Genomic DNA, 26,239 nt, shown 5'->3' with positions numbered 1-26,239 from the left:
ATAGGAAAGCGGCTGAAGATGCCTATAAACGTTAGGCGATGCATGTCCCGCAATTAGACATTGTAATATTATATACCGGTATGTAATTAATAAAAATCACATAAAGTATTGAAAAGGTGGACTCTCAAGAGACATATTTTCATAAAAACATAAATTGTTCAATACGGACCCAATTATGAGATTAAGGTAAGGGTGTATCCTGCCTGAAGGCAGGTCCGAACCTCTGCAGAGGTGTGCCTGAGCCAGAGTTTACAAACGGTAGGGTGGCCAGTTCCTTTCCACTCCTCCATTCCTTTACCCCCCACCAACAACACGTGACAACCCATCCACTTCTTGACCACACCCAGTGTTGCTCAACTTTGGAGATCTCACGGGATCCGGTGTGTGTGAGATTTATAACTTGTAAAAATGTGTTACTGGTATTCATAAAATGAATTAAATATGATGGCAGAAATAGAACGGTGAAAAATCTGCAGCCTTAGTGTTGCCAATTAATTATTTTATTACATTATATTATTTACTTATTATATTATTTAATATTCTTTTCATCCGCCTCTGTGGTGTAGTAGTTAGTATGATTAGCTGGGATCAAGTCCCGGCTCTGCCACAAAATTTGAAAAGTGGTTCGAGGGCTGGAACGGGGTCCACTCAGCCTCGGGAGGTCAAATGAGTAGAGGTGGGTTCGATTCCCACCTCAGCCATCCGGGAAGTGGTTTTCCATGGTTTCCCACTTCTCCTCCAGGCAAATACCGGGATGGTACCTAACTTAAGGCCACAGCCGCTTCCTTCCTTCTTCGTTATCTATCCCCTTCCAATCTTCCCATCCCCCCACAAGGTCCTTGTTCAGCATAGCAGGTGAGGCCGCCTGGGCGAGGTACTGGTCATTCTCCCCAGTCAATGTCTCACACTTCACGACACTGCCCTTGAGGCGGTAGAGGTGGGATCCCTCGCTGAGTCCGAGGGAAAAACCAACCCTGGAGGGTAAACAGATTAAGAAAGAAAGAAAGAATATTCTTTTCGTTGGTAAAATGAATTAAGCTATTGTATTGTTTAAATTAAATATGAATAACTGGAAATCCAGTAAATTAAATTGTGAAGAAATGGGTTGACTGTTCAGACATTTCAAGATGAGCTAGTTGGCTATGTAGTTTGGGTTACGTACCGTCAGCTTATATTCGGGAGATAGTGGGTTTGAACCCCACTGTTGGCAACCCTAAAGATTGATTTTCCATGTGTCCCAATTTTCATGCAAGGACTGTACCTTAATTAAAGCAATGGTCCCTTTCTTTTCAGTTCTAGCCGTTACCTAACTCATATGACCTGTCTGTGTCGGTGTGACATAAAAAGAAGGAAAAGAGAAAACAGCAATCAAAATATTTCTGTGAGAACTCTCAACTGCATTGTTGAGTTCATTATTTTGTTTCCCTGGCTCTTCTGCTCCTGTTGAAAGGATATTTTCAATTATGAACATGCAAGGTCTGAAAAAAGAAACAAAATGGCAGAATCCAATGTGAACAGTCTAATGATCTATAAATTAAACATTGAACTTTGTGGTAGTGAATTCTATGATAAAATTAACAATGACAAACTATTTATAAACGGGGTCCATACAAGAAACAAATTTAAATTATTTCAATAAAATATTAATTTATAGGATGAGGAATAAGGGACTGGAATAATTTATCAAGGGAAAATGTTCTCCGCGCGAGTTGGCTGTGCGGTTAGGGGTGCGCAGCTGTTAGTTCGCATCCGGGAGATAGTGGGTCCGAATCCCACTGCCGGCAGCCCCGAAGATGGTTTTCCGTGGTTTCCCAATTTCACACCAGGCAAATGCTGGGGGTATACCTTAATTAAGGCCACGGCCGCTTCCTTCCCATTCCTATCCCATCATCGCCATAAGACCTATCTGTGTCGGTGCAACACAAAGAAAGGGGGGAATTTTCAAGTTATTTGAAAATATTTAAGAAAAGGCTAGGTAAACAACTGATAGGGGATTTGCCACCTGGATGACAGCTCTCATTGCAGATCCTTGATGACTGATTTGATCCCAATCATACTCAGATAACTAGGTTTCTGCAGGAAGTTATTTCTCTCACAGTAAAATATGTACCTATTTTGTAATTGTATGTGAGCACACCTAATATTTCAAAACATCAATATATTACTATGTACACTCAACAATACAAAAATTGGCCAGCAAAGAAATATTTAATTTCATACATTCTTGAAACACAAGGATATTCGTAAATTTTTGATAGCCGGTGGCTGAAGAGATGATTCTTGGAATCCTACCACCTGTTCAACATGTTCATCCTATTTCATACAAGAGGATTTTGAAGAAAGTCATCTTCTGCAACAGTCAATATTTGAAACTACTTAAAATAGTATGTGTTTGGTCCACCGTTTCAGTACACTTTTAGAATTAAAATTATTTATTCATACACATTTCAGTCCACTTACACTTCACTGATGAAGGGAATGTACTATGTTCCTGAAACATGTATGAATAAATAATTTGCAATTATAGAAGTGTATTGACAAGGTGGACTAAACACATACTATTTTAAATAGCTTTAGGCAAGTCAGTACACGAACAAATACATATACCTATTATGCCAATATTTGTTCGGTTGAATATACCTATGCAGGCGTAACTCATTGGTGTAATTGAGGCACAGGCAATAGCAGGATATAGCACAGTTTTTACAAAGTGTACTGGTCTGAGAAGAAAATATTATGGTAGTCCTACTACCATTGGTGTAGCCAGGGGCATGGGGGGGGGGGGGAGGAGGGTGTTACTGGAGGTTAGAACTCCCCCATGGAATTTTTACAAAAATAAAATAAACAGAAACTGACAATAAACTAAATAAACATTCAGAGACATAATTGCAGAACCAACAGATCTGTAATTCACTTATTTCAATGTCCATAATATGACAAGTCATGCATGCATCTTCATTGTGTTCTACCATCATTTTGTAACTATTAAAAAAAAAAAAAAAATTGGTCGATCCTGGCTACGCTACTACCTACTGCGAAAATATTACTGGACCCTTAATTATAGTACCATACATCTATTACACCTGTGATGTGAATTTTCTTAACTGGTATAATACAATATACTGTATGTTAAATTATATATATACACACACACACTGGTATCATGTAGGGTATTAATACTTCCATAAAATTTACCTTCAATTTCTTCAGGCTCCACTGAATATTGAATAATTGGATATGGGCTGAACTTTTCTACACTTTTACCAAATTTCAAGTATTCAGGAAAGTCAGTATGTTGCACATTTTGGATATGAGCAAGTTTTGATGTGAAAGTGGGCTGGATGAAGTCTGTCTGAATAGCAGTATTACAAACACTACTTTTAACACAAGAACAGGTATTTATTCCAATAATTTTATTTTCTCTAACACTAGTTTTACTACTTTTATTTATAACTAGAAGAGGTGAAGTATGTTTTATATCACTTCTGAAATTAACTGATGATCTTGTATTTTCAGTAACTGAGAAGTTGCTAGCAGATGATCTTTTAGATTCAACTATCTCTTCATCAGAAATATCAGTATTGTAATTAATACTATGCTCCTTGGATGTTAAATTCTCAAATATCTCCTCACTTATATGATCTTCTGATCTATTTTCTAGTGCATGTTCTTCACTGGAATGAAACTTTTGTTCTGGTTTAATTGGACTTTCATTTGTTACTGCCTCAATTTCTTCATCTTCATTGTGTAAGTTTTCAACCATATGTAATTTAATAGGAATATTGGGGTAAAATTCATCTGATTCATCCAGTGTCCTTGAGATGTCTTGTGACAGAATAGTATCTTCAGTATCATCAGGTTCTGAATTTAAATTTGTAGTACTCGCATTCTTATAAATATTACCCCTAATTATTCCAATTTTAACCTCCTCCTCATTGTTTGATTCATCAATTTGATTTTTTGGGGAAACTGGTTCAACGACAGATGCTGAAGCATTGTGAAAGTGTATTTTTGTTTGCAAATACTGTTCTATGGACAGTTCTTTCTCAGTAGACTGGGGAGAATAATGTTCATTCTCTATTGAAGTAATAACTTTCAACTCCTCTGCCTTAGATTCATAACTTATGATGTCTTCTGCTAGTCCAGATTTGCTCATAATAACCATTGTGTCAGCAGGAGGGGATACAGAAGTGTTGACATCAAGTCTCTCTTCAGAGCTTTTTGATATAATTTGTCTCTCATGTGTCAATAATATGCCATGTGACTGATTTGAATCAAATGTAGATTCAGAATTAGGTATTGTACCAGGATTAACGAAACTATTTTTAAATGATATATCTGAGGGGTCTTCAACTGCTCTTGGAGACAATTTGTGTGTCTCTTTATAAGGCAATGCAGATCTAAATTTATTGTATCTTGAGGCACCAATACCATACTTTGTCTTCAAGTCACCTTTTATAATCAAGGAAACTTTACTATCTTTCTCATCATCGTTAGAATTACTTAAATCTGAAATGTACTCATTGTCACTATATGCACTATTACTAGATATTAATTCATCTAACTGAGATAAGGATTGGATATTTTCAAGTATCTCTAAATCATTGGACAATTCAAACTGTTTAGGCACAGAATCTTTTTCGGTGTTTCTTACTTTATTTAGATCAAGAGTGACATTTGGATATTTTCTAGTGCCAGAAATATTTAAGTGATTATATGATATAATTTTGTCTGAAGTTATTTGATTAACATTTCTATGATTTTGAAAAGTGGATTTGAGAGATGAGCTGTGTTTTAAATCTGAAGAAACTTCAATTAACTTATTTTCTTTAATTGGAAAATTCCTTTCATTTTCACTTTGGACTTCAGGTTTTGAATACTTCTTTTCAAATTTCATTAACTTGTCAAGAGCAGAGGCCCCGGAAGAGTTTTTTGTTAGACCTGTGTAACCACCTGTAGTATATTTAATGGTACCTGTACCCACTAGCCTTACTGGATATAACATAGGGTCTTGCAGTTTATTTTGTGGTAGTTTGTTTGTATGACTTATTTTCACCTTCATAAGATTTGGATGTTGAGTGTCACTATTTAGAGAACTTGAAGATCTTGTCATTGATAAGTTACTTGAGAGTGATGACAATGAAGATTTCATTTCAAAGAAAAAAAATGCACTGGGAATTCTGATATTCACTAAACTTATTTTCCTTAGATAGTTTATTTTGGAGAGAAATGAAGTACTAATCCCTAAATAATCATTTATAACTAAAGTATTCAACATAAACCTCCAATAAAACACTTTAAACTCGTCAATATGTTCCTCAGCATTTTAATCTTGTCGCCATTTATTGAGATATGACGCTGTTTCCATGGTAACGAGCTGTTAAACACTATAGATTCGACAACTAGGCTGGTTTAAGTAGTGTGCATTTTCTCCATTCCGGTACTATGTACAATGCGAGTTTGTGCGATCTTCTGAGCGTGGTTGACATTGATTGGTCTACGTGAATCGACCAATGGACGATCTCCATCTGTCTGTCTGCTGCGTTGCATTCGAGGATCGGAACTCGAGGTTGACGGAATAGCTTTTACTCTTGTATACGTAGTCGGGCTGTCGAGGGCGTGTGTATTAATTCGCTGTGCTAAACATGAGAATTTTATTGTATATTGGTGCCCTGGCGGCGCTTGCGGTCGTGCAAGCTGAAGTATTTCTTGAAGAGAAGTTTGGAGACGGTTAGTGTTCAGGAATTTTTGATTTTTAATGCTTATGTACGAGTTGGACTTGTCTTCGTTCATGCGCCACATTTCCATTAATAGTTGGATCGGCATATGAATTTAGTCTTATGTATATGAAGCTTCATTGTATTATTTGTTGTATTAGCACATTGTTTTACTTGCAGATTCTTGGGAGAGTAATTGGATATATTCAGAACATCCGGGAAAGGAGTTCGGAAAATTTGTTCTTACTGCCGGAAAGTTCTTTAACGATGCCGAAAATGATAAAGGTAGGCTATGTTAGAAGATGGACTATCTGAAAATTTTCTTTTAGCGTTAAGTACATATTAGCTACCGTAGTACTCTTATTCTTCATTATTATTATTGTTTTTTTAAAGGTATCCAGACTTCTCAAGATGCAAGGTTCTATGCATTATCGAGAAAATTTAAACCATTTAGCAATAAGGACAAGCCCCTCGTCGTTCAGTTTTCTGTAAAACACGAGCAGAATATAGACTGTGGAGGAGGATATGTAAAGGTGTTCGACTGCAGTTTAGATCAGAAGGATATGCACGGCGAAACCCCGTATCTGCTCATGTTTGGTAAGTTACTTAGTCTTCATCATACACTTCGCATTATGCTGACCGGTTAACTATTTTACTCCCATAAATTGAGATTAGTGTCGCTGAGTTATTTTTTTCTTCTGTCTTTAATGCATCTATGCTTGACATTTTAGGTCCTGATATTTGTGGCCCTGGAACAAAGAAAGTTCATGTCATTTTCAACTATAAGGATAAGAATTTGCTGATTAACAAAGATATTCGCTGCAAAGATGATGTTTATACGCATCTGTACACCTTGATCTTGAAACCCGACAATACGTATGAGGTAAGCAGTAGGAGACATAGACTGGCATTAACGAAAGACTGAATTTCTTTTTAACATTTCATAACTCCCAGTTTCCTTGTGTTGGATTCTTGTATTGATAGTGTGCAAGTGTTGCGGGCCTCAGAATCTAAAGAAAGTTGGAAGGAAAAGGACGACTTAATTTGGCTGATGAAAAGGGAGGACAATTATGAGAAATAAGTTGGATGAGTTATCTTTTATACTTTCCAGTATCTACTTTCTAAGCATAGTTTGTAACACGGGTGATAGCGACGATTGCCATTGAAGAGACCTTTACCTATTTTCATTTCGTCATGACTGCTGCACATTTGTGTGTATGGCATGAAGAGCTTTGCAAAACCACAGTTAAGCATGTGCTTTTGTCCATGCATTATATTTATTTGAGCTAGGCTTTATTGGAATTGCATCTAAGGTGGCATATGTTAGGATGAAATGTGGTCAGATAGAGAAGACCTTTGTCTTGCATTTTATTATCCTCTTTTGCAAGTCTTTTATTCTCCACTTGTCCTTGGTAGATAAACTGGAGATGGAAGCTAGCGCATCCTAAAAATAGTTAACTTTGGACTGGGCGAGTTGGCTGTGCTGTTAGGGGAGCACAGCTGTAAGCTTGCATCCAGGAGATAGAGGTCTAGTCCCACTGTCAGCAGCTCTGAAGATGGTTTTCTGTGGTTTCCCATTTTCACACCCTCATTAACGCCACGGCCGATTCCTTCCCACTCCTAGGCCTTTCCAATCCCATTGCTGTCATAAGAGTTATCTGTGTCAGTGCAGCATAAAGCAAGTTGTTAAAAGGAAGTTAATTTTGGAAGAATTTCTCACCACCTTTGCATCTTTGACTGCAGCTTCCTTCTTATCCAGGGACGTAATGTTAGGGGCTGCAGAGCCTACAGACTCCTCACAAAAAAATTAAAAATTATATATCTAGCCTATTGTCACACTGCACGGAAATGGTCGCTCATCTCAAAAGACCTGCGCCACCAAAATATCATATTTTAGTTAGAAAATTATACTTTGTTCATGTGTAGCCCCAAAAATGAGTACCAGGTTAATTCCTGAGGGCAAAGGCGGCCGGGCGTAGAGCTAACCACTCTACCCCATCAAGTGCTGAGGTTACGGATAGTGGAAGCCTTTACCTTCCACCCCTCCAAGGGCCTTCATGGCCTGTACGGAGATGATGTTGCGGTAAAACTTCCACAAGCGGGCCGAGCATGGCGCACCTCATACTCCGCTCGCTGTACACACGGTGGCTTGGCGGCGGGTGATGCTGTCACCAACTGTTAAGAAAATGTGACGATGGGTTACAACCACTAAATTAACTTTTTTCTTGCCGTGTGGGCAGTATGCGCCGCGGCGATAATCAAGAGCCTCTCTAAAGGAGTGTGGCCCCCGAAGGGGGTCACTGTTCTCATGACAGAGCTTGGTGTGGATTTACAAAGACATGTTACAGCTACTAAATTACATTTTTTCTTGACGACCGAATGTTTTAATTTTGCGCGGGTTGGTGTGGCGCGCATGCGACCTCTAGCGGGAAAAAAGTTACATAGACTTCTTCACAGCTGATTGGAGCTGGCCATTGGGAGTAAAGATAATGGTGGCAATTTTTTCTTTCATACTGTCTTGCTTTCAATTTTCCTATATAAGAAAGAATGCTTATTAGGGCAGGACGGTGGGATTATAGCAAGCGTGGAGGAAGGATCTCTCCTCTCTGGTACTCCAGGTACTGTAAAACGTTCCTTCTCAATCTTTACTAATGACTTTGCTTTTCATGTGCAGCCAGGTCTGGCTTCATAATGCGATCTGCAGAGCTGCAGAACCACCAGAATGAAAGATATAATATACAGCGATTAGCAGTCTCATTCTTCATGTTGAGAGTTGTTATTGGGCCAAAGATCGATACCCATTCAGATACTGGTGATCTGGCAACCCTCTTTAGATCTGTGAATGGCAGAGCACTTAACTACAGCTTTTTTCCTATAGGTGGTTGTACTTGTTACTTGTAAGGTGGCTAAGAGTCGCCCATAAGGTTCTGTATGAACTGCACACCTTGCAACACGGCTGGCTCATTCGCGTATATTGGAGGAGCATGTCGCTCAGACCATAGAGTTACTAAATAATACACTAGAGGTGGCACCGGCGCCACAGTCTGCAAGAGAATCACTGCAGCGAGCGGAGCATCTTTAAATCTTAGGTATTTAGGAAAAAGCTCACTCCGCTGTACTCATAAGTGTAAGTAGAGAACTTTTAAAACTGTGTGGATATTGATATGGTTTAAAATTCTTACATGCCAACATTCTCAGATACTACAGTATACTTGTGATACTATTATCTAGTAGAAAAAAAGTCCTAAAAGCTTAAATATATGAGAAATGCATGAAAAAAAGTACAGTGTTCATTTGCGATTAAATCGCACAAAATCAATTTATTGTACATGTTAAGTCTTCAAACAACGTTCTTTAAGATTAGGGGCACATATATTTCTTTATCTTTTGTGTACATATCCAGGACTTTGGGCATAATTCTATCAAACGACCTAAAAAATTCTCTCATACGAAGTGAATGAGCAAGTTTTTAGGCCGAAAAGCCTTGGCATGTTTATGGAGCTAAGTAGACAAATTGTCATTGTTTTTAAACATACATTTTACTACCTCTATGGATGAGACGTCCCAATTCTTGGAATCTTGGATACTTCCTCCCCTATCTTGCTGGATGTGAAAGGGAAGATCTGGCTTGACGATTTGTATTGAAATGTTACTACTCCAGGTTGGCACCTTGCTGTTAGGTAACACTGTGGCCGAGAATTATTTCAAGGGTTTAAACTGACCTTTTGACAAAACTTTCACTCTTCGTAATACAGCTGGCAAGATGAGACAAGCCGCCGTGAAATGAATTGATCAGTAATTGCATGAACATTCTACAAGTAATCATGAATTCCTCTGTAATCATAGTGAATTCGGAATTAGGTAGTAATGTAAATGAAAACGGGAACGTTAATACCATCAGATGATGTTCCCCCTCCATTAAGAAAGCCGGTTCCCAAAGATGTATGCAGACCTTGTAATCTCCATAAATGTGTGTTGATACTAACAGGTGTATGCATAATTTTTGCTGGTTTTTGTGGTAAAGAAAACGCATAATTTTAAAGGGAAATTAATTTTTTGATTATTCAAAATATTGGCCATCGGCTTCTACACACTTCACCCACTTCACCTTTTAGGTAAGCCGAGCCATTTTCCAACTTCCTCAAAATTGCTGAAGTGCTGCTCTGTGAGCACGTGCCCCATTGATGCAAAGAGGTGATAGATGGCACCAGGCCAGGGAAGTACAGCAGGTGTGGAAGAATGTCCCATCCAAGCGATTTCAAGGTGTCTTTCACCATTTTTGCTGTGTGAGACGGTGCATTGTCGTGTAACAAAATCACTTTGGCATTTCTTCTGGCCCATTCCGGTATCTTTTGATCAGTGCCTGATTTAAATTAATCCTTTGTTGGTGATAGTGTTGTGCATTAACGGTTTTTCCAGGCTTCAGGAGTTCATAATACACAATACCGCTCTGGTCCTACCAGACACAAAGCATGGTCTTCTTGCCAAAGCAATTCGGTGTTGAAGGATCGGCTTTGCCAGGTGACAGCAACGATTTTCTCCACTTCGGGTTTTCAAAATAAATCCATTTTTAGTCGCCCATCACAATTCGGTACAGAAATGGCTTTCTGTCATGGCGTTGAGGTAGCATTTCACAAGTGCCTTTGCGATTTTCCATTTGCCGCATTCAAATTGTATGGGATGCATTTACAGACTTTATTGATCTTCCCCATTGCTCATAAATGTCTGCTGATTGTTTCTTGTGACACACTTAATGCTTGTGCCAATTGCTGTTGAGTTTGAGTTGAGTCATCAGCCAGTAACGCCTGCAATTGCTCGTTTTCGCACTTTTGTGTTCCACCCAAGTGTGCACGGTCTTTCACATTGATATCACCATGTTTAAATTGTCGAAACCATGTCTCACATGTTCTAATCGATGGAGTGTGTTCACCGTATGTTTCTACCAGCAAACAACTTTCCACAGCTCTTTTCTTTTGATTAAATAAGAAAAGCAATGTGTGCCGCTAATGTTCTTTTTCAGACACAAACGTAGACATGATCACTGAATGATACAATATGGACGCTAGTGTTTGTTGGCGGGCTCAACTTGTGTTTGTTGATAGTTAATGTCAGACGAACTAACTGATGTATGTATCAAATTCATACGCTTTGTACTGTTTGCTGGCACCATCTCTTAGTGAAACCAGAAAAGACTTGTGCGTACACCTGGTAGATCAAATTTTTTTCGATAATCGGAAAGGCTTTTTTGGGTAACTTTTTAAGTGTTGTTTTTTGTACAAGTCACTAATTTATATCAATGCCCCTCAAAATTGGGGTCTTAAAAATTGAGATGTATGTTTATCTGTATTCTTTCTGTACATTTTCAGGAACTTCAAATCTGATAGGACATGGGGTAAGGCGTTTCTGTGGGGTTGGAGGATGTATACACACAAGCTCAGTTGGCACTTCCCGTATGCGATATGAATTGCACTTCCATGTATTTTAGAAACTTAACTCTGTGAATATCTTTTGTAAAATCCCTATTTAGTTCGAAAATTCCCCCAAACAATCCGCGAGGGCCGAGCTGAGGGCTTCAAAATTATGTCCCACTGGTAAAATAATGTAAATACGCGAGTATAAGCAGTTTTGTTTAATCAGTAGGAAACTTTTCTCCCCGAAGATATGCGGTACATTGAAACTATGTGCTTAGGAAATAATAGGAATGTTGAATACATCTGTAGAAAACAAATGTTTATGGATATCGTACCGAATAATATGTCGAAAGTTAGGAACACACGGGATGACAGGTGAGCTTCGAAAGAGGACTTGGACAAGCATGAAAACACAAGAGGACAAGGACAATTTCCACGTCTTTATATACTGCCAATTTCGAATACTCCATCTCTCTCTTCATCAACCCCAGTTTCTACAGCACACTCTCTTCTCAGATCACCGGGTTGAGTAGTTCAGGCATTAGAGCGCTGACCTACCGACCCCAACGTGGCAGGTTCGATCTTGGCTCAGTCCGGTGGTATTTGAAGGTGCTCAAATACGTTAGTCTCGTGTCGGTAGATTTACTGGCACGGTAAGGAACTCTTGCGGGACAATTCCGGCACATCGGCGTCTCCGAAAACCGTAATAGTGGGACGTAAAACCTATTATTATTATTATTATTATTATTATTATTATTATTTGTTGGGCAATTTGAGCCGCACTATTGGAAACTGAGTAATACGCGTCTCGAACTTTGCAAAATGTGCATGAACGGCTTGTGTAAGATTTCTGTGAATTACGCGTCAGATGCTGATGCATAACGTCAAGCTGCAGGCCTAGGCATATTTATGAAAAGTGCTATGTGGTGGGTGGAATAGTTGGCATTGTTAAACCTATTTCCTTAGCTGTGCATGTTAGCGAGACAGGATCATACACTCTTCGAGATGGGATTTGTTTCTTTCACCATCGCTGTACACTCAGCAGTAAAACAGCGTGTTAGTGGCTTCTCGCCGAGACTCCTAGGGTTCGAATTTTGGCCGGTGCATGTGAGATTTTTGAAGCCAAAAGAATCAACGTCCCTTGGCTCTGGTTCAAGGTAAACTCTACGTGCCGGGCTGAGTAGCTCGTCAGTGGAGAGATGGCATGGGAGGACATCTGTAGACGAATAAGTTTGAGTGGTGTCTTCAAAAGTAGGAAAGATCACAATATGAAGATAAAGTTGAAATTCAAGAGGACAAATTGGGGCAAATATTCATTTATAGGAAGGGGGGTTATGGATTGGAATAACTTACCAAGGGAAATGTTCAATAATTTTCCATTTTCTTTGCGATCATTTAAGAAAAGGCTAGGAAAACAACAGATAGGGAATCTGCCACCTGGGCGACTGCCCTAAATGCAGATCAGTAGTGATTGATTGATTGAATTTAAATTTGTCCATTACAGTGGACTGAGTGTCACAGAGCAGGACCACCAACATAATTCAGCGTGAGCCGCCACTGTGTGTAGTGCACCTTGGATGATGATAGCACAAATTTTGTTGAACATTTAACTTTTGTCACACATTTATTCAACGATAATCTACACAGTACTGCCATAAGTTCTGTAAGTACTTTCATTGCATATAACTACTAAATAGAAATACGCAAACTCATTAATACACATATATTATGAAAACACACTAATTGCTACAGAATGAACACACTATTATTTGAAATGATCACCATGCGCGGCAACAAAGAAGCGAAGACACCTTGTGTCCACACAATTGTTTTGCTTGTTAAACGGCTCTTCCACAGTGAATATTCTTTCATCTGTGAATAGGATGTCACGGTACTGGCTCTCCTCATACGGCGTTAACAAAGCCTGGGATCGAACTCGGTGTATCTGCTTTAATTTTTCAGTTAATAAATGCCATGTGTATCTTTTATATGCACCAGTACGTAAATCATCCTTCAAAATACGTGGTATAGTTCGTGGAGATATATTCATTTCACAAGACAAAATTGTTTGTTTATGCAAAGGATTGTGTTGCATCCTTGCACGAACAGCATCAGTTTCTTTTCTGCATACACACCTAGGATGGCCTGATCTGATCCGATGAACAGTTGCACCCGTTTGTTTAAACCGTGCTATTGTCTGAAACACAAACCGTTCCTTGATACCAAGAGATTTCAGCGTAATAAAACTTTCCTTAGCTCGCTTTCCGCAGTGAAAAGACGCCAATACAGCAATACAATTCTCATACACTCCCAACTCCATCTTTCACTGCTGCCTGCTGTTGGCATACTGCAAGCTGGTTACTGGTGTAGTCGTGAAGGTGTCCTTGTGGACGATGACATACAGCGTTGCCACACTGCTTCATTCACAATTACCATACTACAGCACGTTTAGATTTTACTGACAGAACTTATGGCAGTATTGTGTATAATGCCGATAAGAAGTTGGTGTAGTAACAATAAGTCGACTCTGTTTCTTACAAGCTCTCTGCTCAAAGTTAATACTAGGCTAGACTTATCATTTGTGCAGTTTGATATTTTTCAAACTTTACATGAACTGTTTTCGATTTCATTTTGTTGTATAAATTATTACAACCGAGATTTCTGTATCGGTTGCAGAGCATAGTTCTAGTTACTGAAAAATTAAACTAATTACTTAAGTACGAAGATCTAAGTGGTGCATGGTTGGCAGTTCAATAGCTACCGGGGGAGTTGGCCGTGCGGTTAGGAGCACGCAGGTGTGAGCTCGCATCATGGAGATAGTGGTTTCGAATCCCACTGTCGGCAGCCCTGAAGATGGTTTTCTGTGGTTTCCCATTTTCATACCAGGAAAATGCTGGGGCTGCACTTTAATTAAGGCCACGGCCACTTCCTTCCCATTTCTGGGCCTTTCCTGTCCCATCGTCACCATAAGACCTATCTGTGTCGGTGCGACGTAAAGCAAGTAGCAAAAAAAAGTTCAATAGCTCAGCAATTAAGATAGATAGATAAAAAATGGGTGAGCCCTGCCTTCGCAGGGCTCCACACGTAGGTCTGTGACCAGCGTCCGGATGTTGGCATTCCTGATGTCTTCCAGGCTCGCACAATGTGAGCCAAGATATCGATGTCTAGTGTTTGCAAGAGCCTCGCACTGTCACAACACATGCGCGGAGGTCTCTTCTACACATCGGATCCTAACTGATTTTCATGATGTGTAGGTGTCTCTGTAAGGTATTGTGTCCTGTCAACAGTCCAACTACCATTCGCATTCTGGTCCTATTAAAATTTATCAGTACCTTTTTATAACTTTGGCTAGGCCCTGTGATAAGGTCACGTGCCTGCCTTGCTATGGTTAGCCTCTTCCAAATTTCTAAGTGAGACTGGTTTCTCCACTGGGATATTACCAATTTCACGCTTCGGAGTGACACTCCTAGGAAGGGCTCTGGTCCTATGAAAGGACCTTTTGAGCCCTGTTTCGCTAGTTTGTCAGCTTCTTCATTTCCACTGATACCTGTGTGCCCAGGGACCCATAATAGGGTAACTGAGCTAAGTTCACACAGCTGATCTAACATCTTTTGGCATTCCCATACCATTTTTTATGTTTTTCTAACTGCACATAGTGCTTTTAATGCTGCCTGGCTATCACTGCAAATGGTGATGCATCTCCTATGTCCAGGCATGTTCCATATATATGCAGCACAGGCCAGTATTGCATATACTTCAGCCTGGAAAACATTAGCATATTTACCTATGGGAAGGGAGAGCCTTGTCTTAGGTCCCCAGACCCCGGCACCTGTGCCTGTCTCTGTCCGCGAGCCATCTGTGTACCATGTACAGCCCCCAGACCTAAGACGGGCCCCAGCATCCGCGGCCCACTCCTCCCTTGTGGGTATAACTACTGTGAACTTATAATTTGGATTAAAACTAGGCTTCATCAGGTCCCCGATCGTCATAGGGCAGGTGTGGTGAAGCCTTGTAAGAATAGAAGCATGACCTCTATTCGGATTCTTGAAGGACCATCCTCCGAGTGACCCGAGGTGGTAAACACTCATTCCCACTATTTCCTTAACATATAAATGTAAGGGGGGAAGACCTAGGATGGCCTCCATTGCACATAATGGTGTGGTATCCAGTGCCCCTGTTATTCCTAGACACACAAGTCTTTGGACACTGTTTAACTTGGTGGTCACAGTTTTACTCTCCGAACCTGGCCACCAGACTAAAGATGCAAAGGTGATAGTGGGCCGTACAATAGAAATATAGAGCCACTGGACCACCTTAGGTCCTAGGCCCCAAGTCTTTCTGACAGCCCTGCGACAGGCCCACATAATCTTGCGAGCCTTATCCACCTTATAGTCTATATCAGGGATGGCGAACCTATGCCACGCGTCACCTGGTGACACGCGAACACGATTTCGGTGGCACACCACATGCACATAGACGTTTTTATGTACGTCGTGTACTATAGACAATACATATCTTGTGCATCGTATAGTCATAGTGTTTCAGTTTTAAGAAATAAATACCGAAAATCTAAATTCTAGTCCAATTCGGAAGTGCATTATGGCAACATTGCAACACTGATAAGTCCGGAAGCGAAGTAAAGTAAATGTCAGATGCGTCCGGCGAGCCATTCGCTCATCCACAGTAGTCAATTAGTGAAGTTTGTCTTGTGTGTGGTTGCCAGCAGCGCTTAATTATTCTTAGAATGTAACTGCTTTTGTTTTTGTTGGTAAGATAAATAGTTGCCAAGAGATTATCCCAATTTCCAGATTTGGAGAAAGTATCTCACTTTATTTCAATACCTCATATTGCACAAATGAGTGATATTAAGGTGGTTTTGAGTGGTTAAAAATTGACAGCTTACAAATGGAGTTGACTGAATTTCAAGAAAGCAGTGTATGGGTGGACAAATTCGTACATTCGTGAAAATCGAACCGACAAGCTGGAGAACTTCATATTTTCAGTGGAACAGCCTGCCACAAATGTTTTCGGCCATGAAGAAACATACTACGACGCTACTTACTTTGTTTTATTCATCGTACGCCTGCGAGCAGCTATTTCCTACAATGAACATTGTGAAGTCAACAGTTAGATGCTGTCTTGGTTCAGACCTAAGTGCTTCTTGTGTGTTATTGAAGACAAGTTGTGAACTAAATAAAATGGGGTGTTGCAAGTCCCAGTGGCCTCGCTGCTCGCTTCTCAACAGAGCTTCTAGCACCCGGCACTTCAACATTAGAGATATCACCATCAGAATTTTCTGATTTGCTATCACTTTTCCCAGATTCACCACTGTTACTATCACCACTGACACTGAATAATTATTCAGAATCTGAAGTTTCTGACTCACTTTCGTTGACACTTCTGTTCAGAATACCTGATATATTACTGCTAGCTGACAACTGCCTTCTACGCATCATGCTATTTATCTACTCACCTTGGATAGGGATAGACACAATGAGGCGTAACCTTTAAGATCTATTATAGTGCTAACTTCTCAAGATAATTAAATACCATTACTATTGTGAGAAAGAGCAACTCTTCCTCTATCCGGCAGTATATATAACATGATAGTTCCATCTCTTGATGAATGTCTGAAATATGTGCACAAAGCTACTCGTGCTCAGCTCTACGTCTGTGAGCTGCCAAGCTATGTTACCAGATTCGTTGTGGGAAATGGTGTACATTGTTGCAGCAGGTCTCTGAAATGTCCATCATTGGCAGTAAATACATGTTCGGTACCTTCGGAGAAAATTATCTTGAATGCGCCTTAGTACATCGTGTTTTTCCATTGATGTCCTGAGCTGCTTCCAAGACATGTTCTTGCAGCTCTTGCTGGGTTTCCACTTCTGTGATACACATTAGATTGTGTACCCCCAAAAGAAGTAATCTCTGGGGTTCAGATCAGGACTTCTTGCCAGCCATGGTAGGGTCTAAATGCCTGATCGCTACTGCGGATATGTAGCGCACTGTGTTGGTAATATGCTGAAGCACATGTGCTGTCGGGTATGGAATGGACAATCTTCTAGTAGTAGTGATATGCCTTCCAGAAATGTTGGGCTGAGTGGCTCAGATCGTTGAAGTGCTGGCCTTCTGACTCCAACTTGCAGGATCGATCCTGTTCGGTCTGGTGGTATTTGAGGGTGTTTAAATACCCCAGCCTCGTATTTACTGGCATGTAAAAGAACTCTTGCAAGATGAAATTCTGCCACCTCGGCATTTCTGAAAACTGTAATAATGGTTAGTGGGGCGTAAAAAAAAGAAATTAAATTAAAACTTCCCAGAAACTGTAGTTAAGGTACACTAGTCAGTCTAAGGCAATACCATAGGCCATATGATAATGCCTCCCAACATTCCTGTTCAAACATTAATGGAAAACCAAACCTGGTGGTGAGAACTTCTCATAACATGGGGATTTTTCTCCAATCACACATGTGTGTTGTGAAACCTGAAGATGCCACTCCTTGTAAACTAGGCCTGGTCTGCGAACAAATTATGATTCAGGAAGTCTGGTTGATGATGGACCCATTCACAGAAGGCCATGCATGGTGCATAATCTCTCTGATAGGGGATTAACACACTGCCGATGGTACGGATGTTGCCAGTCTTCCTGTAATGTTCGTAGGACGGTTCAATTGGACACTCCTACTATTGCTGCAATTTGGGAGTACTCCCGCCAGGGTCCACTCTGCAACAAGTTCTGATGTGCAGTCCTCTGCATTAGATCACATCTGGGCCTAATAGCTTCATGCCTGGGCATGATATTTCCAGTGTCAGCTGTTCTCTGTATAGCAGCTGCAAGATAATCTCTCACTAGAAGAGATGAGAAAAGAATAAAGTGAAACTGTTGACCTAGAGAGGTCAGGCTAAAACCAACCTCTAATTAGAAGAGATGAGCATGAAGTGAAGCTATTGACTTACAAAGGTGGACTGGAACAGACAACCTAACTCTAAATTTGGGATTCTGAAAGTGTTCACTTTAAATTAGACTACCTTTTATTAAATAGAGATGAATATGCTGCAGCAAATCAGTCAGTCTTTGAGGTTATCGAACAAGATTAACCAAGTGGAAATTCCAGAATTAGGTGGGATGTAATTTCTATCTCGTACAGTTCAGGTATTACATCCTTTTTTTTTTTCACGGAGAAGGGTTTTGTATTTGGAAAACTCCAAATTAATGAATTGGTGTTGTCAACAAATTAAGAAATTAAGAGAAAAAATATGTGAAAATCATAGAAGTTGATTGGTGGTGTTTCAAAGAACATAAATAGGTTTTGTTCTTATTCTAACAAATATATTATTATTATTGTTATTATTGTTATTATTATTATTATTATTGTTATTATTATTATTATTGTTATTATTATTATTATTATTATTATTATTATTATTATTATTATTATTATTATTATTATTATTTGTTATAGGAAAAGACTTTCCAGCCAATCTAGCAGGTAACCTAGCAACCTTTTATCTTATATGGAAGTTCATTTTACTCTTGGTTATGATATGAGCAGTGGATTAAAAATCTTTGTTGGAACCGTATTTTGCTTTGTAACCAAAGTCAAGGTCATGCACGATTTTCTAAACTTCAGATTTCACCTTCCTCTTACAGGTCAAAGATCATTCTAACTGCAAACAAACTGTTCCCTTTACCAAATTAAAACTAGACATCACAATGAATCTTGATTCTATCAGTGTAGATCTTTTTTTTTTTTTTTTTTTTTTTACAATATATTTTGGAAATTCTTCTTGTTGGATACTCACTGAAAATATTTACTACTGCTACTAGTTTGTCAGTTCATTTGTTTGATGTTAACTCTGTGTTCCAGGTACTTATTGACAATGAGAAGGTTGAATCAGGTGATCTTGAAGGTGACTGGAACTTCCTACCACCAAAGAAAATCAAGGATCCTGAAGCAAAGAAACCTTCCGACTGGGATGATAAGCCAACCATTGATGATCCCGAAGATAAGAAACCCGATGATTGGGATAAGCCAGAACATATTCCTGATCCTGATGCCACTAAGCCTGAAGATTGGGATGATGAAATGGATGGTGAATGGGAACCACCTATGATTGATAACCCAGACTACAAAGGTGAATGGAAGCCCAAGCAAATTGATAACCCCAACTACAAGGTACACAAGATCTATTTTTCTTCGACTTTTCTTGTGGGTGATACTACAGTAGAACCTCAATAATTCAAAATCCCGCCTATTTCAAAGAAGCTCTCTTTCCCAGAAACACTAGGTACGGTTTTGCATCATTATTTAAAATTATTCGAAATGTGGATAATTCGTAATTCGAAGAACCATGTCGGTCCCATTACCGAAATTCAGACTTTTAATTCAGAACTGCCTGTACATTAAAAAAAACCAGTATTTTATAGAGTAATTTAAATTCAAAATTTATCCGTAACTGATGTTTATAAGGTAAGCGGATGGGAAAAGAAGAGAAGTGCCAGCCGGTAAATCGTACAGTGGTGCAGGTTATTGTCCTGTGTTCCAATGCACGCGGAAGTGAAAGACTTCCTCCTCATCATAGGAAAGTTTTATAAGCCACGATGTTTTAACGGAGTTGGGCAATTTCCGTGCAATACTCGGCATCTAAATGCAAACAGTACAGTAATCCAACAAATAAAGCATTTGCACAGGGAAGCCAGCATAATTTGTCCTCATCTTTGAATCGTGTTTTTACCTTCCGTTACGTGAGGTTTGGTTTGCCAGCAATTTATTGAAATGCATTATTTGAATAATGTAAATGCACCATGTTAGAAACATTTCAGAAAAAGCTTTTCTGCGGCATTTGAAAGGTTTAAACTGTGAGTCAAGGTGATTGCATGCATTAATGGGGCTTAGAATACTTTGTGACGCGGCAAGGGTTGGCATTTCTGAATTACGAGTTGGCGGTTTATTGAAAATCACGTTATTTAAAGTCCAATTTTTGCCTACCAACGACTTTGAATTAACAAGGTTTTACTGTATATTTATATTCCTAATGATTGATTGGTGTCTTTTAATATCTTTTATTCACTGCTGGGTCCAAAACTGAAAGGTGTATATTATCACTGTGTAACTATGGTATTCCAATCACAGTACAAATCCGCTATAGCAAATATGGCATATAATAAGAACCCTGATATGACATTTTTTTCCTGTTCCTTGAAAATTCCTATAATAAACTGTATTATCCTTCGGTTAAAGCAAGAGCCATATCAGTGATGCATCCATGGTTATGAGCGATTAAGCGTTTACTTTTTTCCTTTCGGTTATCAGTATTTATGCACTCTGGCGATTATATAGAATGTGATCGATCATCTTCTGGGTAGTTTTCTCGCTATGTGCACTAACAAGTTCTCTTGACGTTCAAAGGCAATGTCGGAGTCAGTTAGTTATGCCTGTCGACTGCTGTTCTGTAAAGAAATTTTGAAATGAAAGAGAACATGTTTTCATAATAAATGCATAAATAACTTGGCTGATAGCAGTTGTTACATCATTAGAAATGAAGGCTAAATAAACAATCACTTAGTTTTAATGCTATATACTGAAATGAAGCTGAGACTTGGACTTTGACCAGCAGGCAAGATAGTAGAATTCAAGGTAGTGAGATGAAATTCCTAAGAAGTGTGATAGAAAAGACAAGGAAAGACAGGGTGCGAAATGAAGATGTTGGGATAGGAAAGCTAAATGAGAGGGTTGAAAAGAATAAACTAAAGTGGTTTGGACATGTAAAGAGGATGGAGGAGAATAGAATGCCAAGACAGATGCTGGAGGCAAAGTGCGAGGGCAAGAGAGCAAGAGGAAGACCTAGAACAAGGTGGATTGAATAAGTGAAGAGCGGCATAAGAAGACGAAACTTAGACAAGATCGTGGAAGAGGAATGGTGGAGGGTAAGAGGAAGATGAAGTGCCATAAATACCGTGACTCGGCGGAGCTGGACATGGGGAAATTGATTGATACTGAAATGAAGTAAGAATGTGATACACCTCAAGATACGGCAGAGTGCACCATTGTTTTCACAGATCAAATTTTTTTTTTTTTTTTTTTTGCATCTGGTTAAATTTCAGAAAAGCTACTCCAATGTAAATTTATAGCAAGAAGGTTATCATTTCTCTACTGGCGTTTGAAATGTTTTCATGATACATATACAGTTAGGTTAGGTGACAGTTTGAATAAGAAAACAAACGTTTTGCTACAGAATACTCGTCTTCGGCATATACTTTTTTCCCTCACTGTGTGTACTATCAAGCTCTCTCGTCGATGTTCAGAGGCGATGTCGGAGTCTATTAGTAATACCCGTTGACTGCTGTTCTGTAAAGAAAATTTGAAATGAAAGAGAGCATGTTTTTGTAATAAATGCGTAAATGGCATAGCCAATAGCAGTTGTTAACTCGTTGGAGATAAAGGCTGAGTAAACAATTGCTTAATTTTAATGCTAGACCCTAATAATAAAATTAAGTAAGAATGTGATACGCCTCAAAGTATGGCAGTGAACATCACCGATTTCAGGAGTTAGTGGTTTTTTTTTCATCTGGTTAAATTTCAGAAAGGCTCTTCCCATACAAATTAATAGCGAGAAGATTATTATTTCTGTAATGGCGCTTGAAATATGTTTTCACGATACATATATGGTTAAGTTAGGTTGGGTGACACTGTTGGAATAAGAGAACTGAAATGTTTGCCACAGAATCTGAATGATCATTTTCGGTGGTTTTCTCGCTATGTGCACTAGTGAGCGCTCTCATTGACATTTGACGGCGGTGTTGTAGTCAGTTAATAATAATACCAGTCAATTGCTGTTCTGTAAAGAACACTCAAAATGAAAGAGAAGAATGTTTTTGTAACAAATGCATTAATAATATGGCTGATGGCAGTTGTTAACTTGTTAGAAATAAAGGCTGAACAAAGCAATCACTTAATTGTTATGTACTAAAATTAAGTAAGAAATCACATATTTTCCACTTTTTAAGCACATACATAAATACCTTTTCTGAATTAAGCATATAATCCTGAGAGGCCTAGTAATAAGTGTTAAATATACAGTAGAATCTCGATAATTCGAAATCGGTTAATTCAAAATCTCACCTAATTCGAAGCAGCTCGCGTTCCTGGAAAGATGAGGTATGGTTTTGCATGCTATTTAAATCGTTTAATTCGAAATACGGATAATTCATAATTCGAAGAACAATGTCGATCCAGTTACCGAAATTTAGATTTTTAATTTGAAACTTCCTTTACATTTTGAAAAAATCGTATATTACAGAGTAATTTAAATTCAAAATTTCTCTGCGTCTTCCGGAACGTGCAGGGGTAACTTTGCGCACTTGCACCTGCTTTGGCATGTCTACAGTATGTTTCGTATCTGCTATGTTTGAGCGGAATCGTAATTATTTTGTATTTGGCGTTTTAAGGAACGCCACAATATCACGTAGCAGGCAGTGTGCAGAAAGGTAGAATCCGCGAACACTGGCAATGCAGACCGTAGGCAAAAAAGCGTGGCTTATAGCCTATAATCAATTCACATGCACCAAACAGTATTGTCAATGCTGATGAAACTGCATTGTTTATTTGTTTTATTTTGTTAAATGCTGAGGCCAAATGGGCTTATGGTTTATAGGAAAGAATTGCCAGCTGGGAAATGTATTGTGTTGCTATGCAGTGCACACGGAAGCGAGAGACTTCCTTCCCCTGTCATAGGAAAGTTCGAAAATCCACAATGTTTTAAGGACGTCGGGCCCTTTCCGTGCCAGTACAAGACATCTCAAAATGCAAACAGTACAGTAATCCAAAAGATAAAGCATTTGCACATTGGAGCCAGCATAATTTTTCCTCGTCTTTGAATCGTGTTTTTCTTCCTTTCATTGCATGAGGTTATGTTTGCCATTGTTTTATACAAGTGCATTATTTGAATAATGTAAATGCACCTTGTTGGATACATTTCTGAAATAGTGTTTCCCATGGCTTTTGAATAGTTTAAACTAAGAATCAACGTGATTGCATGCATTAATGGGTGTTAGAAGTGCCATGGCGGGAAATTGTACATGTATAGTCACTGTACTGTTGTTGCAATGTGGACAGAAGCGAGAGACTTTCTCCCCTCATCATAGGAAAGTTCGATAAGCAGCGATGTTTTAAGGGCATCGGGTACTTTCCGTGCCAGGACAAGGCATCTAAAATGCATACAGTACAGTAATCCAGTGAATAAAGCACTTGCACAGGAGAGCCAGTATAGATTTCTCCTCGTCTTTGAATCACGTTTTTCTTTCCTTTGATTTAATTGCGTGAGATTGTTTGCTGGTGAGTTATCCAAATACATTATTTGAATACTGTAAATGCGCCTTGTTGGATACATTTTGGAAGGTTGTTTTTTCCCCCCCGTGGCATTGGAGAGCTTTGAACTGTGAATAGAGGTTGATTGCGTGCAGTAACGGGCCTTAGAATATATTGTGACGCCGCAAGGGTTGGCATTTCTGAAGTACGTATTGGCGGTTAATTCGAAATCAAGTAATTTGAAGTCCGATTTTTGCGTCCCAACGACTTCAGATTAACAAGGTTTTACTGTACTTTGACAACCCTGGAATCTGAGAAGTGTAAAATTGATAAATCATAGTCCTCACTACCGTCTACTGAATTTGAAATTCCACATTTCTTAAGTTCAAAATTAAGTAATTTTATGCCAAGAATATCCATTTAGATACATCTCATTTTTTATTTTATGCATAGCTTCCTTTTAGGCTGTGTACCCGTGTGGTGCATTGTAATGTGGTCATAAATGTATACAAAAGACAGCATTCCAAGTGCTGAAAAATGTTGTGTACCCAAAATCCTATGTATAAGTTTTGAGCATCACAGGTTCAGATTTAGGTACTGTATAATCCCAAATACCACCTGCCACTGAATAAGACCCGCGCCCTAAATTTGAGGCGGCAAAATAGTAAAAAATCAAGTAACTTGCATACCTATTTAATTTCTTCAAATATACCACAAATATAAATTAAAACGGCTTACAATTAATAAAATCACCGCAAAAATTGTAAATAAAATCTGTCCAATACTTAGATCATTCACAATTCACAGTCGTCATCTGAAGTTTCACCATAGGAACTTTCGTCGCTGGCATCTTCCCACAAATAGTCCTCCTCACTACCATCCACTGAATTTGAAATTCCACATTTCTTAAAGCTTTTGGACACTAGATTGTTGGGAATTCGCGCCCATGCGGTCTTGATGCAACTGCATATTAGTCCCACTTCAGGCCTCGACACTCGTCCGGTTGGTGTTAACGCGTGATCACCATCAGGCATCTATTCAGTGTATAACTGTTTCATTGCAGTTTTGAAAGGCTGGTTCACGCACACATCCAACGGCTGTAGAATGGACATGAGTCTTCGGGAATTATCGCAAGATCGGTTTTTCCTTTCCTCAGTTCTTTTACGGTGTCAGTCATATGTCCGGTTAATGTCCAAAACAAGCGTGTTTCGTTTTTGTAACAAAGCTCCTGGGCGACGTTGCCAAACGCACTTCATCCATTCCTCAACTAACGCACTGTCCATCCGGCCACACTTGTTCTAACAATAACACTGGACTACAAGTTTCCTTTCGGAAGTGTTTTCCTTTTCAGAACCACATATGGACGGAGTTTGGTTCCATCCACCAATACGCACAACATTACCGTGCATCGTTGCTTTTCGTTACCACCTGTTCTGATGGTTACACTTTCAGAACCCTTTGTATCCACTGTATTTTCAAACGGTATTTCAAAATGGTCAGGTGTCTGGTCAGCATTCCCAATTTGCGACAGCAAATAAGAATTTTGCTTCCTCAAATGAATAATGTGACATTGAAGGGCTGTTAATTTTTCTTCGTATGCCCTAGGGAGATGTTGTAAAATAGATGCACATTTCCGAATGCACAATCCTTTTCTCCGATAAAAGTTTCGGATCCATCCACGGCTTTCAGTAAACCCCTATGTTTTGAATTCTTTTGGGATCTGTAGTGCTTTCAGTTGACACGTTTCACTAGAAACACCCTATCCTAAGTCACGTTTTTCTATCACAAATTTGTGGAGTTATTCTGCAATTTTTGGAAACACTGCACTCCACCTGCAGAACGCTCTGCGATTACCGTCGCTTTTTAGAAGTTTTCCTTCTTCCGCCAATCACGAATACACAATTCATCAATATCGTACTTTCTGCCAACGGTATGATTTCCATGTATTTCAGCTTCGCTTACAACTTTTAAGTTTCTCACGCACCTGTTTCAGCTTTGCTTACAACTTTTAAGTTTCTCACACACAGTAAATGACCGCAGATGCAGTTTTGAATCCATCGCTTACTATCGAGACAGCACTTTCACGGGACAGATACGGAATGATATAGATGTTGATTTCCTTAGGGAACCTGAAATATTTGCCCCAAATGAGTAAATTTATAATACCAATGTTCTTGGTCCGTTATTGGTCATTATAAATTTTCCAGCTAACTCATTCCTGGTCGCCATTGTTTCGCCCCAGTGTGCCAAGACGCATGGCTGGTGCATACCGTGGAGGCCACTCCGTAGGCCTCCAACTAGCTCGAGAAGTCGCACTTAAGCTGGGTTTGGTTGATTTCCATGCTTCTAATGGCTGGTTTGATCATTCTAAAAAAAACCGGTACAATCTTTCGTTCCAAAACATGCGGCGAGAGTGTGGAAGTTAATGGCGATACAGTTGTGCACTGAAAAAAGAATACTTTACCTTGATTTCTTGAATATATAGCTAAGGATATTTTTAACGCTGATGAAACGGGAGTGTTTAACAATTTGCTTCTGTCCAAGACATAATGCTGTTCACAGAGAATAATGTCACAGAGGCAAAAAGGAAAGTAAAGTAAAGAAACACCGACAGTGTTATATGTTAACAGCATCGGGGTGAAAAATTACCCGCACTAATAAATGGGAAATATTTCTAAAATTTTTACAAAGCTTAGATGCTAAGATTGGTTCAGCAGGAAGGTATTGTTGATAACAGATGTCCAGCTTATCCTTCAGATACATCTTTCCTGCGGAATATCAAAATGGTTTTCTTTCCTCCTAA

General features: G+C 39.2%; 2 protein-coding genes across 2 annotated transcripts in view; one reads left to right on the top strand and one right to left on the bottom strand.

The window, feature by feature from the left end:
- Positions 1-5,113, bottom strand: part of LOC136862355 (uncharacterized protein C19orf44) — a 30,949-nt gene extending 25,836 nt beyond the window's left edge. Inside the window, exon 1 of the mRNA XM_067138877.2 lies at positions 3,196-5,113. Within this exon, the coding sequence (XP_066994978.2) occupies positions 3,196-5,113 (1,918 nt within the window). The remainder of the gene's footprint in view (positions 1-3,195) is intronic.
- A 433-nt stretch (positions 5,114-5,546) lies between these two features.
- Positions 5,547-26,239, top strand: part of Calr (calreticulin) — a 39,875-nt gene continuing 19,182 nt past the window's right edge. The window contains exons 1-5 of the mRNA XM_067138122.2: positions 5,547-5,730; positions 5,898-6,002; positions 6,111-6,314; positions 6,449-6,600; positions 18,997-19,305. Coding sequence (XP_066994223.2) covers positions 5,646-5,730; positions 5,898-6,002; positions 6,111-6,314; positions 6,449-6,600; positions 18,997-19,305 — 855 coding nt within the window. The 5' untranslated portion in view covers positions 5,547-5,645. The remainder of the gene's footprint in view (positions 5,731-5,897; positions 6,003-6,110; positions 6,315-6,448; positions 6,601-18,996; positions 19,306-26,239) is intronic.

Source organism: Anabrus simplex, chromosome 1 (genome assembly GCF_040414725.1).
Source record: "Anabrus simplex isolate iqAnaSimp1 chromosome 1, ASM4041472v1, whole genome shotgun sequence".
NCBI lineage: Eukaryota > Metazoa > Arthropoda > Insecta > Orthoptera > Tettigoniidae > Anabrus > Anabrus simplex.
The sequence above is the reverse complement of the archived record's forward strand: the minus strand, read 5'-3'. Positions and strand labels throughout refer to the sequence as shown.